This window comes from Pseudophryne corroboree, chromosome 4 (assembly GCF_028390025.1).
Source record: "Pseudophryne corroboree isolate aPseCor3 chromosome 4, aPseCor3.hap2, whole genome shotgun sequence".
Lineage (NCBI taxonomy): Eukaryota > Metazoa > Chordata > Amphibia > Anura > Myobatrachidae > Pseudophryne > Pseudophryne corroboree.
In genome coordinates this window covers 93,802,698-93,818,746 of record NC_086447.1, presented here as the reverse complement: position 1 = coordinate 93,818,746, position 16,049 = coordinate 93,802,698, and the positions used below count along the sequence as shown (strand labels likewise).

The 16,049-nt window shown below is 47.4% G+C and overlaps 1 protein-coding gene across 7 annotated transcripts in view; it reads right to left on the bottom strand.

Moving 5' to 3' along the window:
* ITSN2 (intersectin 2) overlaps nt 1-16,049 on the bottom strand; it is a 398,370-nt gene that overhangs the window by 41,591 nt on the left and 340,730 nt on the right. For all 7 annotated transcript variants that reach the window (XM_063915271.1, XM_063915270.1, XM_063915272.1 and 4 more), the window contains one exon: nt 11,349-11,455. In XM_063915271.1, coding sequence (XP_063771341.1) covers nt 11,349-11,455 — 107 coding nt within the window. The remainder of the gene's footprint in view (nt 1-11,348; nt 11,456-16,049) is intronic.

Genomic DNA, 16,049 nt, shown 5'->3' with positions numbered 1-16,049 from the left:
TATGGGATAATTAATACGCCTTTTCTTCGAAGAAGAAATATTATCTCGGCCATTACCTTTGTAAAGACCCGAGGTGCCGTGGACAAACCAAACGGCAGCGTCTGAAACTGATAGTGACAGTTTTGTACAACGAACCTGAGGTACCCCTGGTGTGAGGGGTAATTGGAACGTGGAGATACGCATCCTTGATGTCCAAGGATACCATAAAGTCCCCTTCTTCCAGGTTCGCTATCACTGCTCTGAGTGACTCCATCTTGAACTTGAACTTCTTTATGTACAGGTTCAAGGACTTCAGATTTAGAATAGGCCTTACCGAGCCATCCGGCTTCGGTACCACAAAAAGAGTGGAATAATACCCCTTCCCTTGTTGTAGAAGAGGTACCTTGACTATCACCTGCTGAGAATACAGCTTGTGAATGGCTTCCAAAACCGTCTCCCTTTCTGAGGGGGACGTTGGTAAAGCAGACTTCAGGAAACGGCGAGGTGGCTCTGTCTCTAATTTCAACCTGTACCCCTGAGATATTATCTGCAGGATCCAGGGATTTACCTGCGAGTGAGCCCACTGCGCGCTGTAATTCTTGAGACGACCGCCTACCGCCCCCGAGTCCGCTTGCGAAGCCCCAGCGTCATGCTGAGGCTTTTGTAGAAGCCGGGGAGGGCTTCTGTTCCTGGGAAGGAGCTGCCTGTTGCTGTCTCTTCCCTCGTCCTCTGCCTCGTGGCAGATATGAATAGCCCTTTGCTCTCTTATTTTTAAAGGAACGAAAGGGCTGCGGTTGAAAGGTCGGTGCCTTTTTCTGTTGGGGAGTGACTTGAGGTAGAAAGGTGGATTTCCCGGCCGTAGCCGTGGCCACCAAATCCGATAGACCGACCCCAAATAACTCCTCTACGCATCGCCTGTCCACTGTCGTGTCCATAAGGCTCTTCTGGCCGAAATGGACATAGCACTTACCCGTGATGCCAGTGTGCAGATATCTCTCTGTGCATCACGCATATAAAGAAATGCATCCTTTATTTGTTCTAACGACAGTAAAATATTGTCCCTGTCCAGGGTATCAATATTTTCGATCAGGGACTCTGACCAAACTACCCCAGCACTGCACATCCAGGCAGTCGCAATAGCTGGTCGTAGTATAACACCTGCATGTGTGTATATACCTTTTTGGATATTTTCCATCCTCCTATCTGATGGATCTTTAAGTGCGGCCATCTCAGGAGAGGGTAACGCCACTTGTTTTGATGAGCGTGTTAGCGCTTTGTCCACCCTAGGAGGTGTTTCCCAGCGCTCCCTAACCTCTGGCGGGAAAGGGTATAAAGCCAATAACTTCTTTGAAATTAGCAGTTTTTTATCGGGGCACCCCACGCTTCATCACACACGTCATTTAATTCTTCTGATTCGGTAAAAACTACTGGTAGTTTTTTCACACCCCACATAATACCCTGTTTAGTGGTACCTGTAGTATCAGCTAAATGTAACATCTCCTTTATTGCCAAAATCATATAACGTGTGGCCCTACTGGAAAATACGGTTGATTCGTCACCTTCACCACCGGAATCAGTGCCTGTGTCTGGGTCTGTGTCGACCGACTGAGGCAAGGGGCGTTTTACAGCCCCTGATGGTGTTTGAGGCGCCTGGACAGGCACTAATTGAGTGTCCGGCCGCCTCATGTCGGCAAACGACTGCTTAAGCGAGTTGACGCTATCCCGTAATTCCACAAATAAAGGCATCCATTCTGGTGTCGACCCCCTAGAAGGTGACATCCTCATATTTGGCAATTGCTCCGCCTCCACACCAATAACGTCCTCATACATGTCGACACACACGTACCGACACACAGCAGACACACAGGGAATGCTCTATACGAAGACAGGACCCACTAGCCCTTTGGGGAGACAGAGGGAGAGTCTGCCAGCACACACCAAAAAGCGCTATATATGACAGGGATAGCCTTATGATTAAGTGCTCCCTTATAGCTGCTTTTATATTAATATATTGCCATTTATTTTGCCCCCCCTCTCTGTTATACCCTGTTTCTGTAGTGCAGTGCAGGGGAGAGACCTGGGAGCCTTCCTGACCAGCGGAGCTGTGACAGAAAATGGCGCCGTGTGCTGAGGAGATAGGCCCCGCCCCTTTTCCGGCGGGCTCGTCTCCCGCTATTTAGTACATTTAGGCAGGGGTAAATATCTCCATATAGCCTCTGGGGCTATATGTGAGGTATTTTTAGCCTTTTTAAAGGTTTTCATTTGCCTCCCAGGGCGCCCCCCCCCCAGCGCCCTGCACCCTCAGTGACTGCCGTGTGAAGTGTGCTGAGAGGAAAATGGCGCACAGCTGCAGTGCTGTGCGCTACCTTAAGAAGACTGCAGGAGTCTTCAGCCGCCGATTCTGGACCTCTTCTTGCTTCAGCATCTGTGAGGGGGCCGGCGGCGTGGCTCCGGTGACCATCCAGGCTGTACCTGTGATCGTCCCTCTGGAGCTTCATGTCCAGTAGCCAAGAAGCCAATCCATCCTGCACGCAGGTGAGTTCACTTCTTCTCCCCTCTGTCCCTCGTTGCAGTGATCCTGTTGCCAGCAGGAATCACTGTAAAATAAAAAACCTAAGCTAAACTCTCTAAGCAGCTCTTTATGAGAGCCACCTAGAATTGCACCCTTCTCGGCCGGGCACAAAAATCTAACTGGAGTCTGGAGGAGGGTCATAGGGGGAGGAGCCAGTACACACCACCTGACCTGTAAAAGCTTTACTTTTGTGCCCTGTCTCCTGCGGAGCCGCTATTCCCCATGGTCCTTTCAGGAACCCCAGCATCCACTTAGGACGATAGAGAAATGGAATTCTGCACTGTTATATTCACTGGATGTCAAAGACTTCAACAAAATGGCCGCAGTAATGATTGATAATAGATGACAATTCCAGCTGTCAAAGAGTGAAATCCAGCACTGCTACATGTCCCAGATATCAAAATCGTCTATAAAATGGCCGCCGCGATGATTGACAAGCTGCCCAGCCTATACACGCTACAGATGAGGATCCTGTTCGCGACCGGAAGTGACGCGACGGCAATAGCGGAAGCGGGGCAGAGAAACGTAAACACACTCATCCACTGACCGGAAGCGTGGCGCTTATGCGCACGCGCAATAAGAAGACTCCTACAAAGGAAGTGGGGCGGAAGTGACGTCGGGCCCGTCCCCGGACTGATTTTCTAATGTTTTATACATTCTAAAACTCGTTTTTTCTTTTTAATAAGTTCTATGAGGTTGTCATTTAGTATACTACGTCTTTCTTATGCCTGTGTTAAAAAACTTACATGGAGCAATAGTATCAGTCCTTACAGGAAGTGATGTCACAATTATCCATTCTTAATTACATGTGCTATAAATAAGAGTGCCTGTTCAGTAGTCCCATACCCCTTGATGAAGTCTGAGTGACGAAACGCGTTGGGTGTACCTCCATTGACTCTCCACTTTTTAAAAAGATAAGCAGCACTCTTTTATTGGATATTTTACCATTTACTGCCTTTTTATTATATGTATTTTTTTTTTTTAGTAATCCTTTTATCTGTTATTAATTAATAGCATACGTCCTCCGGCTTTTAACCCACCCTGACATTCATTATAGTTGGTTTTATATTATACCTTGGTTTTATTGTTGTATAAATAAATATATTGTTATTTTTTACGTATCCAGTAAGTCTCCTCATATTTATCATATTTTACTAGACACCGTTGGTCGCTGAAACCCTTATCCCCCTTTTTTTGCAATATATAATAAGAATTTACTTACCGATAATTCTATTTCTCGGAGTCCGTAGTGGATGCTGGGGTTCCTGAAAGGACCATGGGGGATAGCGGCTCCGCAGGAGACAGGGCACAAAAAGTAAAGCTTTCCGATCAGGTGGTGTGCACTGGCTCCTCCCCCTATGACCCTCCTCCAAGCCTCAGTTAGGTACTGTGCCCGGACGAGCGTACATAATAAGGGAGGAATTTTGAATCCCGGGTAAGACTCATACCAGCCACACCAATCACACCGTACAACTTGTGATCTAAACCCAGTTAACAGTATGATAACAGAGGAGCCTCTGAAAGATGGCTCCCTACAACAATAACCCGAATTAGTTAACAATAACTATGTACAATTATTGCAGATAATCCGCACTTGGGATGGGCGCCCAGCATCCACTACGGACTCCGAGAAATAGAATTATCGGTAAGTAAATTCTTATTTTCTCTATCGTCCTAGTGGATGCTGGGGTTCCTGAAAGGACCATGGGGATTATACCAAAGCTCCCAAACGGGCGGGAGAGTGCGGATGACTCTGCAGCACCGAATGAGAGAACTCCAGGTCCTCCTTAGCCAGAGTATCAAATTTGTAAAATTTTTACAAACGTGTTCTCCCCTGACCACGTAGCTGCTCGGCAAAGTTGTAATGCCGAGACCCCTCGGGCAGCCGCCCAAGATGAACCCACCTTCCTTGTGGAGTGGGCCTTTACAGATTTAGGCTGTGGCAGGCCTGCCACAGAATGTGCAAGTTGGATTGTGCTACAGATCCAACGAGCAATCGTCTGCTTAGACGCAGGAGCACCCATCTTGTTGGGTGCATACAATATAAACAACGAGTCAGATTTTCTGACTCCAGCTGTCCTTGCAATATATATTTTCAATGCTCTGACAACGTCCAGTAACTTGGAGTCCTCCAAGTCACTTGTAGCCGCAGGCACTACAATAGGCTGGTTCAGATGAAATGCTGACACCACCTTAGGGAGAAAATGCGGACGAGTCCGCAGTTCCGCCCTGTCCGAATGGAAAATCAGATATGGGCTTTTGTAAGATAAAGCTGCCAGTTCTGACACTCTCCTGGCCGAAGCCAGGGCTAGTAGCATGGTCACTTTCCATGTGAGATATTTCAAATCCACATTTTTTAGTGGTTCAAACCAATGAGATTTTAGAAAGTCCAAAACCACATTGAGATCCCACGGTGCCACTGGAGGCACCACAGGAGGCTGTATATGCAGCACTCCCTTAACAAAAGTCTGGACTTCAGGGACTGAAGCCAATTCTTTCTGGAAGAAAATCGACAGGGCCGAAATTTGAACCTTAATAGATCCCAATTTGAGACCCATAGACAATCCTGATTGCAGGAAATGTAGGAATCGACCCAGATGAAATTCCTCCGTCGGAGCACTCCGATCCTCGCACCACGCAACATATTTTCGCCAAATGCGGTGATAATGTTGCACGGTTACTTCCTTCCTTGCTTTAATCAAAGTAGGAATGACTTCTTCCGGCATGCCTTTTTCATTTAGGATCCGGCGTTCAACCGCCATGCCGTCAAACGCAGCCGCGGTAAGTCTTGAAACAGACAGGGACCCTGCTGAAGCAAGTCCCTCCTTAGAGGTAGAGGCCACGGATCTTCCGTGATCATCTCTTGAAGTTCCGGGTACCAAGTCCTTCTTGGCCAATCCGGAACCACTAGTATCGTTCTTACGCCTCTTTGCCGTATAATTCTCAATACTTTTGGTATGAGAGGCAGAGGAGGAAACACATACACCGACTGGTACACCCAAGGCGTTACCAGCGCGTCCACAGCTATTGCCTGCGGATCTCTTGACCTGGCGCAATACCTGTCCAGTTTTTTGTTGAGGCGAGACGCCATCATGTCCACCATTGGTCTTACCCAACGGGTTACCAGCATGTGGAAGACTTCTGGATGAAGTCCCCACTCTCCCGGGTGAAGGTCGTGTCTGCTGAGGAAGTCTGCTTCCCAGTTGTCCACTCCCGGGATGAACACTGCTGACAGTGCTATCACATGATTCTCTGCCCAGCGAAGAATCCTTGCAGCTTCTGCCATTGCACTCCTGCTTCTTGTGCCGCCCTGTCTGTTCACATGGGCGACTGCCGTGATGTTGTCCGACTGGATCAACACCGGTTTTCCCTGAAGCAGAGGTTCTGCCTGGCTTAGAGCATTGTAGATTGCTCTTAGTTCCAGAATGTTTATGTGAAGAGACGTTTCCAGGCTCGTCCACACTCCCTGGAAGTTTCTTCCTTGTGTGACTGCTCCCCAGCCTCTCAGGCTGGCGTCCGTGGTCACCAGGATCCAATCCTGTATGCCGAATCTGCGGCCCTCCAATAGATGAGCACTCTGCAACCACCACAGAAGAGATACCCTTGTCCTTGGAGACAGGGTTATCCGCTGGTGCATCTGAAGATGCGACCCTGACCATTTGTCCAACAGATCCCTCTGGAAAATTCTTGCGTGGAATCTGCCGAATGGAATTGCTTCGTAAGAAGCCACCATTTTTCCCAGGACTCTTGTGCATTGATGTACAGACACCTTTCCTGGTTTTAGGAGGTTCCTGACAAGCTCGGATAACTCCTTGGCTTTTTCCTCCGGGAGAAAAACCTTTTTCTGAACCGTGTCCAGAATCATCCCTAGGAACAGCAGACGAGTTGTTGGCATTAACTGGGATTTTGGAATATTCAGAATCCACCCGTGCTGTTTTAGCACTTCTTGAGACAGTGCTAATCCCATCTCTAGCTGTTCTCTGGACCTTGCCCTTATCAGGAGATCGTCCAAGAATGGGATAATTAATACGCCTTTTCTTCGAAGAAGAATCATCATCTCGGCCATTACCTTTGTAAAGACCCGAGGTGCCGTGGACAATCCGAACGGCAGCGTCTGAAACTGATAGTGACAGTTTTGTACGACGAACCTGAGGTACCCCTGGTGTGAGGGGTAAATTGGAACGTGGAGGTACGCATCCTTGATGTCCAAGGATACCATAAAGTCCCCTTCTTCCAGGTTCGCTATCACTGCTCTGAGTGACTCCATCTTGAACTTGAACTTCTTTATGTACAGGTTCAATGACTTCAGATTTAGAATAGGTCTTACCGAGCCATCCGGCTTCGGTACCACAAATAGAGTGGAATAATACCCCTTTCCTTGTTGTAGAAGAGGTACCTTGACTATCACCTGCTGAGAGTACAGCTTGTGAATGGCTTCCAAGACCGTCTCCCTTTCGGAGGGGGACGTTGGTAAAGCAGACTTCAGGAAACGGCGAGGTGGATCTGTCTCTAGTTCCAACCTGTATCCCTGAGATATTATCTGCAGGATCCAGGGATCTACCTGCGAGAGAGCCCACTGCGCGCTGAAATTCTTGAGACGACCGCCCACCGCCCCCGAGTCCGCTTGAGAAGCCCCAGCGTCATGCTGAGGCTTTTGTAAAAGCGGGGGAGGGCTTCTGTTCCTGGGAAGGAGCTGCCTGTTGCTGTCTCTTCCCCCTTCCTCTGCCTCGTGGCAGATATGAATATCCCTTTGCTCTCTTGTTTTTAAAGGAACGAAAGGGCTGCGGTTGAAAAATCGGTGTCTTTTTCTGTTGGGGAGTAACTTGAGGTAAAAAGGTGGATTTCCCGGCTGTAGCCGTGGCCACCAAATCTGATAGACCGACTCCAAATAACTCCTCCCCTTTATACGGCAAAACTTCCATATGCCGTTTTGAGTCCGCATCGCCTGACCACTGTCGCGTCCATAAACTTCTTCTGGCCGAAATGGACATAGCACTTACCCGTGATGCCAGTGTGCAGATATCCCTCTGTGTATTACGCATATAAAGAAATGCATCCTTTATTTGCTCTAAAGACAGTAAAACATTGTCCCTATCCAGGGTATCAATATTTTCAATCAGGGACTCTGACCAAGCTACTCCAGCACTGCACATCCAGGCTGTCGCTATAGCTGGTCGTAGTATAACACCTGTATGTGTGTATATACTTTTTTGGATATTTTCCATCCTCCTATCTACTGGATCTTTAAGTGCGGCCGTCTCAGGAGAGGGTAACGCCACTTGTTTAGATAAGCGCGTGAGCGCCTTGTCCACCCTAGGAGGTGTTTCCCAGCGCGCCCTAACCTCTGGCGGGAAAGGGTATAAAGCCAATAACTTCTTTGAAATTAGCATCTTTTTATCGGGGGCAACCCACGCTTCATCACACACCTCATTTAGTTCTTCTGATTCAGGAAAAACTATAGGTAGTTTTTTCACACCCCACATAATACCCTGTTTAGTGGTACCTGTAGTATCAGCTAAATGTAACGCCTCCTTCATTGCCAAAATCATATAACGTGTGGCCCTACTGGAAAATACGGTTGATTCGTCACCGTCGCCACTGGAATCAGTGCCTGTGTCTGGGTCTGTGTCGACCGACTGAGGCAAAGGGCGTTTTACAGCCCCTGACGGTGTTTGAGGCGCCTGGACAGGCACTAATTGATTGTCCGGCCGTCTCATGTCGTCAAACGACTGCTTTAGCGTGTTGACACTATCCCGTAATTCCATAAATAAAGGCATCCATTCTGGTGTCGACCCCCTAGGAGGTGACATCCCCATATTTGGCAATTGCTCCGCCTCCACACCAATATCGTCCTCATACATGTCGACACACACGTACCGACACACAGCAGACACACAGGGAATGCTCTTAACGAAGACAGGACCCGACTAGCCCTTTGGGGAGACAGAGGGAGAGTCTGCCAGCACACACCAAAGCGCTATATATGACAGGGATAGCCTTATAATAAGTGCTCCCTGTATAGCTGCTTTTATAATATAATTTTTGCCACTATTTTGCCCCCCCTCTCTTGTTTTACCCTGTTTCTGTAGTGCAGTGCAGGGGAGAGACCTGGGAGCCGTCCTGACCAGCGGAGCTGTGTAAGGAAAATGGCGCTGTGTGCTGAGGAGATAGGCCCCGCCCCTTTTACGGCGGGCTCGTCTCCCGCTCTTTAGTGGATTCTGGCAGGGGTTAAATATCTCCATATAGCCCCCGGAGGCTATATGTGAGGTATTTTTTAGCCAAATAGGTTTTCATTTGCCTCCCAGGGCGCTCCCCTCCCAGCGCCCTGCACCCTCAGTGACTGCCGTGTGAAGTGTGCTGAGAGGAAAATGGCGCACAGCTGCAGTGCTGTGCGCTACCTTTAGAAGACTGAGGAGTCTTCTGCCGCCGATTCTGGACCTCTTCTTGTTTCAGCATCTGCAAGGGGGCCGGCGGCGAGGCTCCGGTGACCATCCAGGCTGTACCTGTGATCGTCCCTCTGGAGCTGATGTCCAGTAGTCAAGAAGCCAATCCATCCTGCACGCAGGTGAGTTCACTTCTTCTCCCCTAAGTCCCTCGTTGCAGTGATCCTGTTGCCAGCAGGACTCACTGTAAAATAAAAAACCTAAGCTAAACTTTTCTAAGCAGCTCTTTAGGAGAGCCACCTAGATTGCACCCTTCTCGGCCGGGCACAAAAATCTAACTGAGGCTTGGAGGAGGGTCATAGGGGGAGGAGCCAGTGCACACCACCTGATCGGAAAGCTTTACTTTTTGTGCCCTGTCTCCTGCGGAGCCGCTATCCCCCATGGTCCTTTCAGGAACCCCAGCATCCACTAGGACGATAGAGAAATATATATATATATATATATATATATATATATACACACACCCACACACACACATGCACCAATCAACTGAATCGACTCCTTAGTGTTAAATAAACAAAAAAGATCATATCCACCTGTACACGGTGAATGAAGACATTCTTTGGTCTGAACCAATATTTATTTACACCTTATGGATAGACCAGTACGTTACATATGATATCCTTGAGGTATGAGACACTAATCCAATGTATACATTTTGTAGACAGAACCATTCCCTACATCTCAATGACATCACTCAGGCAGTCTAATGACATCACTCTGTGCCTTATGTCACAGCTATGACACTAATTCATAGTGAATTGATAAGTCTATATAGTTTTCATTCGGACCATCATTATGGCTTCATCCACGGAGTGTACAGTGAAAGTCATCCTATGTGGAACAAAATGCTATTATTCTATGGGTATGGGTCGACACAACTTAGGTCGACCACAATTGGTCAACATGCATTAGGTCGACAGGGTCACTAGGTTGACATGTACTAGATCGACAGGTCAAAAGGTCGACATGATTTTGAAAAAAACTTTTTTTGGTGTCCTTTTCTTCGTACAGTGACGGGGAACCCCAATTAGTGCACTGTGTCCGCTCGCCATTCTTCGGGCAAGGTGCCTCACTGCGCTCAGCACAGGTTACCGTTCCCAACTGTAGTCCACGTGGATCATAAAGTATGAAAAAGTTACAAAAAGTGTGTGAAAAACTCATGTCAGCCTTTTGAACTGTCGACCTAGTACATGTCAACCTAGTGACCCTGTCGACCTAATGCATGTTGACCAATAGTGGTCGACCTAATGACTGTATCCCTTATTCTATACACTAAAGGTGCATACACACTGTGCGATATTTTAGTCAATATCGCTAATTTTCTCCCTTCTGAGCGATATTGACTAAAATATCGCACAGTGTGTACCCTACGAGCGACGAACGAAGCGCACACCTGTCGATCGAGGGTTGCTGTCAGCTGTGCATGCAGCTCAATATTGGCTATATGGTTCACGCCACGGTGCATATAGCTCAGTGTGTACACCGCGAACGATGAACGATAATGCCTTTAATGCCCGCCCAATATTTAAATTTCCCTCCTTTCAGCCTAGTGTGGACGACTATGGTATATCGTTTGTCGTTCATTAGTAATATCATTCAGTGAGTATGCTCAATATCGTTTGTCCAAAGACACTGGAAAGTTCAAGGGAAATGGAGGGAATCACCAAGTGTTTATGTACCTTAAGATGCAAAATTCTTAAGAGGGTCTTTTAATGAATATTAAAACACAGAGTAATGTAACATTCTACTGTGGGCCACAAGATGTTTTGGAAACGGCTGGTGGTTCCAGTCACTGGGGACAGACAGATGAAACTTGGGGTTGTACCTTGACAAGCGCATATACAATAAGTTGCCACAACTTTTGTGCATAAAGTACATTTCCACTTAGGGGAGGGAATAGTTAAATAAAATGAATAATTGAAGAGGGCATGAAATGCATTGCTGGAGGGCATACAACCATTTTTCCACCTTGTGAAATGGCTTGGAGTCTCCAAAACTTTGACGCATTCCGCACATTTCAGACCAATGTAACGAAAACATTAACACACAAAAAAGTGACACCTGTTAATCATTACAAATTTAAGGCATAAAGTAAGCTAAACTAAGAAATATTTTAGGAGAACCTGAAGGGGGCGATTCTCAATTGATTAGTAGGGTTGGACCTTGATGTTTTACCGAATTCCAACCTATGCATAGACTGTGCGCACAGCTGCTTCCTGAAATGCGCTTGGAAGACAAGCAGGCAGACATATAGGAGCACTGCCGAGTGACAGAAATGCACTTTCCCGACCATCTGTGCATTCTGCACCTAAATAAGACTTTTACCAGCTTCAAATAAGCATTGTACTCACTTGAGTAACTTTGTGTTGGACATAATGAGCTCTCTCCAGTTGACAAATATCAGACCCATTTCAGCCTCATTCAGGACTCCGGAATCTGCCATCGGTTTCTGGAAAACCTAAAATAAATACACCTCCATAATAAGGTCAGCCTTATGTTACATAATGACATTCACACAATTTGCATAGGACAATTTCAACATTAACGAAAAATATGAAATAATGGATTTTCTAGGAATGCTAGTGTAGTAACGCACCCATGTACGTGGACAACGGAACATATTACACCCATATGAGCTTGCTGAACATCTCACTCTAAAAAGCGGGTGAGATATGTTATACCGGCGGACAGGATGCCGGCTGTCAATATCCTGACAGCAGCATCCTGGCAGGCTAGAATGCCGGCAATGGGGCGATCGCTAGGAGTCCCAATGCAGGCTCGCCACAGGGTCTATTCCCACTCTATGGGTGTCGTGGACACCCGTGAGTGGGAATAGCCCTATGGGCCAGGATCCTGACAGCCGGCATTTTAACTACATCCCCTAAAAAAATGCCAAAAAAGTGAGTTGGACCCTCCTTTGCTGCTATAACAGGCACCAGTCATTAGAGAAGGCTTTCAGCTAGATTTTGGAACATGGCAGTGGGGTATATCAGCCATAAGCACATTACAGGGAGATTATCTTCTAAAGGGGACAAGTGGAACGATCGCCCATAGTAACCAATCAGATTCCAGCTATCATTTTATTGACTGTACTAGAAAAAAAGATAGCTAGAATGTGATTGGATTCTTTGTGCAACACCTTCACTTGTCCTCTTTAGAAGGTTTGATATATCCCTACCTTAGTGAAGTTGGTCAGTGATAGTGGCTGATAAGGCCCAGCTTGCAGTCGGCATTCTAATTCACCTCAAGTGTGTTCGATGTGGTTAAGGTCAGGGGCGTCAAGTTCTCTCACAACAAACCATTTCTGAGGCGCCTCACTTTGTGCATGGGGGAACTGCAAGAGGACAGGGCTATGCTGATAAAGGAATGGGCTATCCCCAAATTGTTGCTACAAAGGTAGAAGCATATAATGCTGTAGAATGTCACTGTATGCTGTACCAAACCCTGACCACTGTTCCTCCTCCACCAAATATTCCAGGTGGCAGTACACATTCTGACAGGAGGCGTTACCATGGCATCCATAGGACTGCCTGGCGGTGAAACATGCTTCGTCACTCCACTAAGCGTGTTTCTATTGTTTCAGAGTCCAATGTGCTATGCACCACTCCAGCCAATGCCTGGCATTGCACATGGTGATCTGAGGCTTGTGTGTGATACAAACCCCAATCCATGAGGCACCTGATGAACAAGTCTTGTGCTGAAGCAACATGGTAGTGAATATTGCAAGCAATACGTTCTGTGAGCTTGTGTGGCCTACTGAGCTGTGGTTGCTCCCAGACATTCCCACTTACAGGTGAGTAGGGGCATCTGTAGGGGGACAGAAATTACCCAACTTGCTGGTAAGGTGGAATTCAATGACAGTGCCATGCTGAAAGTCACTGAGCTCTTTGCTATGACCCACTCTACTGCTCATGTGTGTCTATGGAGACTGAGTGGCTATATTAGTGGCTTTTATACACCTGCAATGGGTGCGGCAGACACAATTAGAGATATCCACATGATGTTTGGCCATGAAGTGTACCTTTAACACAGCAGTATCATATATTTAACAAAACCTGGTAATACTGGCACCATAGCACCGTTATAAAGGACCCTTTAAATATTTTTGCAGTGGTGTAAGAGGTGAGCTGGGTGATTTTTTTCTATGGACGTCATGGGGGTCGCCATGGGGGTGGTGTTGGGGTCCTTTTACCTTCTAGTTACTCCTACCAACTCATACCACCAGAACCATCCCTTACATTCTCTACATTTGAGGTCCATGCCATACGCCTTTTCCAACCAGTCCATCTTAGAGTAGCTGTCATTTACCGCCCCCCTGGCACTACTTCCAAATTCATCGACAAATTTGCTTCCTGGCTTCCTCACTTCCTCTCTTCTGACATTCCCTCCATTATCCTAGGCGATTTCAACATCCCTATTGACAGCCCCACACAATCCCCTGCCTCTACACTCCTTAACCTCACCTCTTCACTTGGTCTCTCCCAGTGGACCTCTTCACCCTCCCATGTGAATGGGAGCTCACTGGATCTGGTCTTCACTCACCGCTGTGATATTTCTGATTTTTCCAACTCCCCATTTCCCCTCTCTGACCACCACCTGCTCTCCTTTAACCTATCTCTCTCGACTTCCCCATCTCTACCTCCTAAGGCTACCATCACTAAGCGTAACATTGAAGCTATTGACACCACATTCCTTTCCTCCCTGTTTGATTCACTTCTCTCTCCTATTCTATCTCTCTCATGCCCTGAACAAGCCACTTCCACATACAATGCATCCCTTACTTCTGCTCTTGACTCTGTTGCTCCACCAACCACTATTCACCCTCGCAAATTAACACCTCAACCCTGGCACACCAAATGCACCAGATATCTGCAAAAATGCTCACGTACTGCTGAGCGACACTGGAGGAAATCACGCTCTAAGGCAGACTTCCTCCATTTCAAACTTATGCTCTCATCCTTCAGTGCTGCCCTTTCTCTTGCTAAACAGTCATACTTCAAGAACCTCATCTCCTCTTCCAACCCCCGGCGCCTCTTTGCCACGCTCAACTCACTCCTCTGCCCACCTCCACCTCGTCTCCCTTCCTCACTCTCTGCTCTTGACTTTGCCACTTACTTCACATCCAAAATTGACTCCATACGTCAGGACATCACATCACACCAGACCATCAGTAACCAGCTTTCTCCCATCCCTTACCAACCCTCCCCATCCCTCGCACCTACTCTGACATCTTTCTCCCATGCATCTGGAGAGGAAGTCATGGTCCTCATTCGTTCCTGTCCCCTCACCACCTCCCCACTTGACCCTATCCCCTCCCGCCTCCTCCGCTACCGCTCTCCTTCTGCTTGTTCCCATCTTTCCCACCTTCTCAATCTGTCCCCTCTGCCTTCAAGCATGCACTCATCTCTCCTATTCTTAAAAAACCTACACTTGATCCAAACACTCTCTCCAACTACCGACCCATCTCTCTCCTCCCTTGCCTCCAAACTCCTTGAGCGTATTGTCTACAATCGCCTTACTTCCTTTCTTTCCTCACACTCACTGCTTGACCCATTCCAGTCTGGCTTCCGTCCTCTCCACTCCACTGAAACTGCCCTTACAAAAGTATGCAATGACCTCCATGCTGCTAAATCTAAGGGACACTACTCTATACTTATTCTACTTGATCTCTCTGCTGCTTTTGACACTGTGGACCATCCTCTCCTACTGCAAATTCTTCACTCCATTGGTCTGCGTGACACTGCCCTCTCTTGGCTGTCCTCCTACCTTTCTGACCGTTCTTTCTCTGTCTCCTCTCATGACTCCACCTCCCCCTCACTTTCACTAACTGTAGGGGTACCCCAAGGTTCTGTCCTTGGTCCTCTTCTCTTCTCTCTCTATACGTCCTCACTAGGTAAGCTCATTAGTTCTTTTGGTTTCCAATATCATCTCTATGCTGATGACACCCAAATCTATCTTTCCTCTCCAGACCTCTCCCCTGCTCTCCTCACTCGTATCTCCAACTGTCTCTCTGCTACCTCTTCCTGGATGTCCCAGCGCTTTCTTAAACTTAACATGTCTAAGACAGAGCTGATCCTCTTTCCTCCCTCCCGCATAACCTCACCTCCTACAATCTCATTATCTATTGATGGCACTACTATCTCCTCTAGCCCCCAAGTGCGCTGTCTTGGAGTAATCCTTGACTCCTCCCTCTCCTTCAAACCACACATTCAGCACCTCTCACAAACCTGCCATTTTCATCTAAAAAATATTTCCAGGATCAGCCCCTTTCTGACCCAGGATGCTACTAAGACTCTTATCCACTCACTGGTCATCTCCAGACTGGACTACTGTAATCTGCTCCTGACTGGCATTCCTGACAAATACCTCTCTCCACTCCAATCTATCCTCAATGCTGCTGCCCGGCTCATCTTCCTCACCAAACGCACTACGTCCACCTCTCCTCTCTTACTAGACCTTCACTGGCTCCCCTTCCCTTTCAGAATCCATTTCAAGCTTCTCACACTCGCTTACAAAGCCCTCACCCACTCCTCTCTCATCTACATCTCTGACCTTATCTCCCTTTACACTCCCACCCGTCCTCTTCGCTCTGCTAATGCACGCCGACTCTCCTGCCTACGGATTACTTCCTCCCACTCCCAACTCCATGATTTTTCACGTGCTGCACCACTTTTTTTGGAATTCCCTACCTCTCCCCCTCTCTACAAAACTTCAAACGATCTCAAGACCCACTTCTTCACCAAACCCAGCCAAATCTCATCCTAACCCTCTGTTCTACACTCTCTATGTACCCCATCTGTGTCACCCCTGTCTGTCTACCCCTCCCCTTTAGAATGTAATCTCTCACGAGCAGGGCCCTCTTCCCTCATGTGCTTATCCTTTCTTACTTTAATAATCTTCAACTGCACCACATCCAGCAGTCTTCTGTCACCTGATACTTATTCCAGTGTCATCTGCTGATGTAACTATGGTTATTTACCCTGTACTTGTCCTATACTGTCATCAACTGTAAGTTGCTGTTTTCCTGATTGATTATTTGTTTATGTATTCTG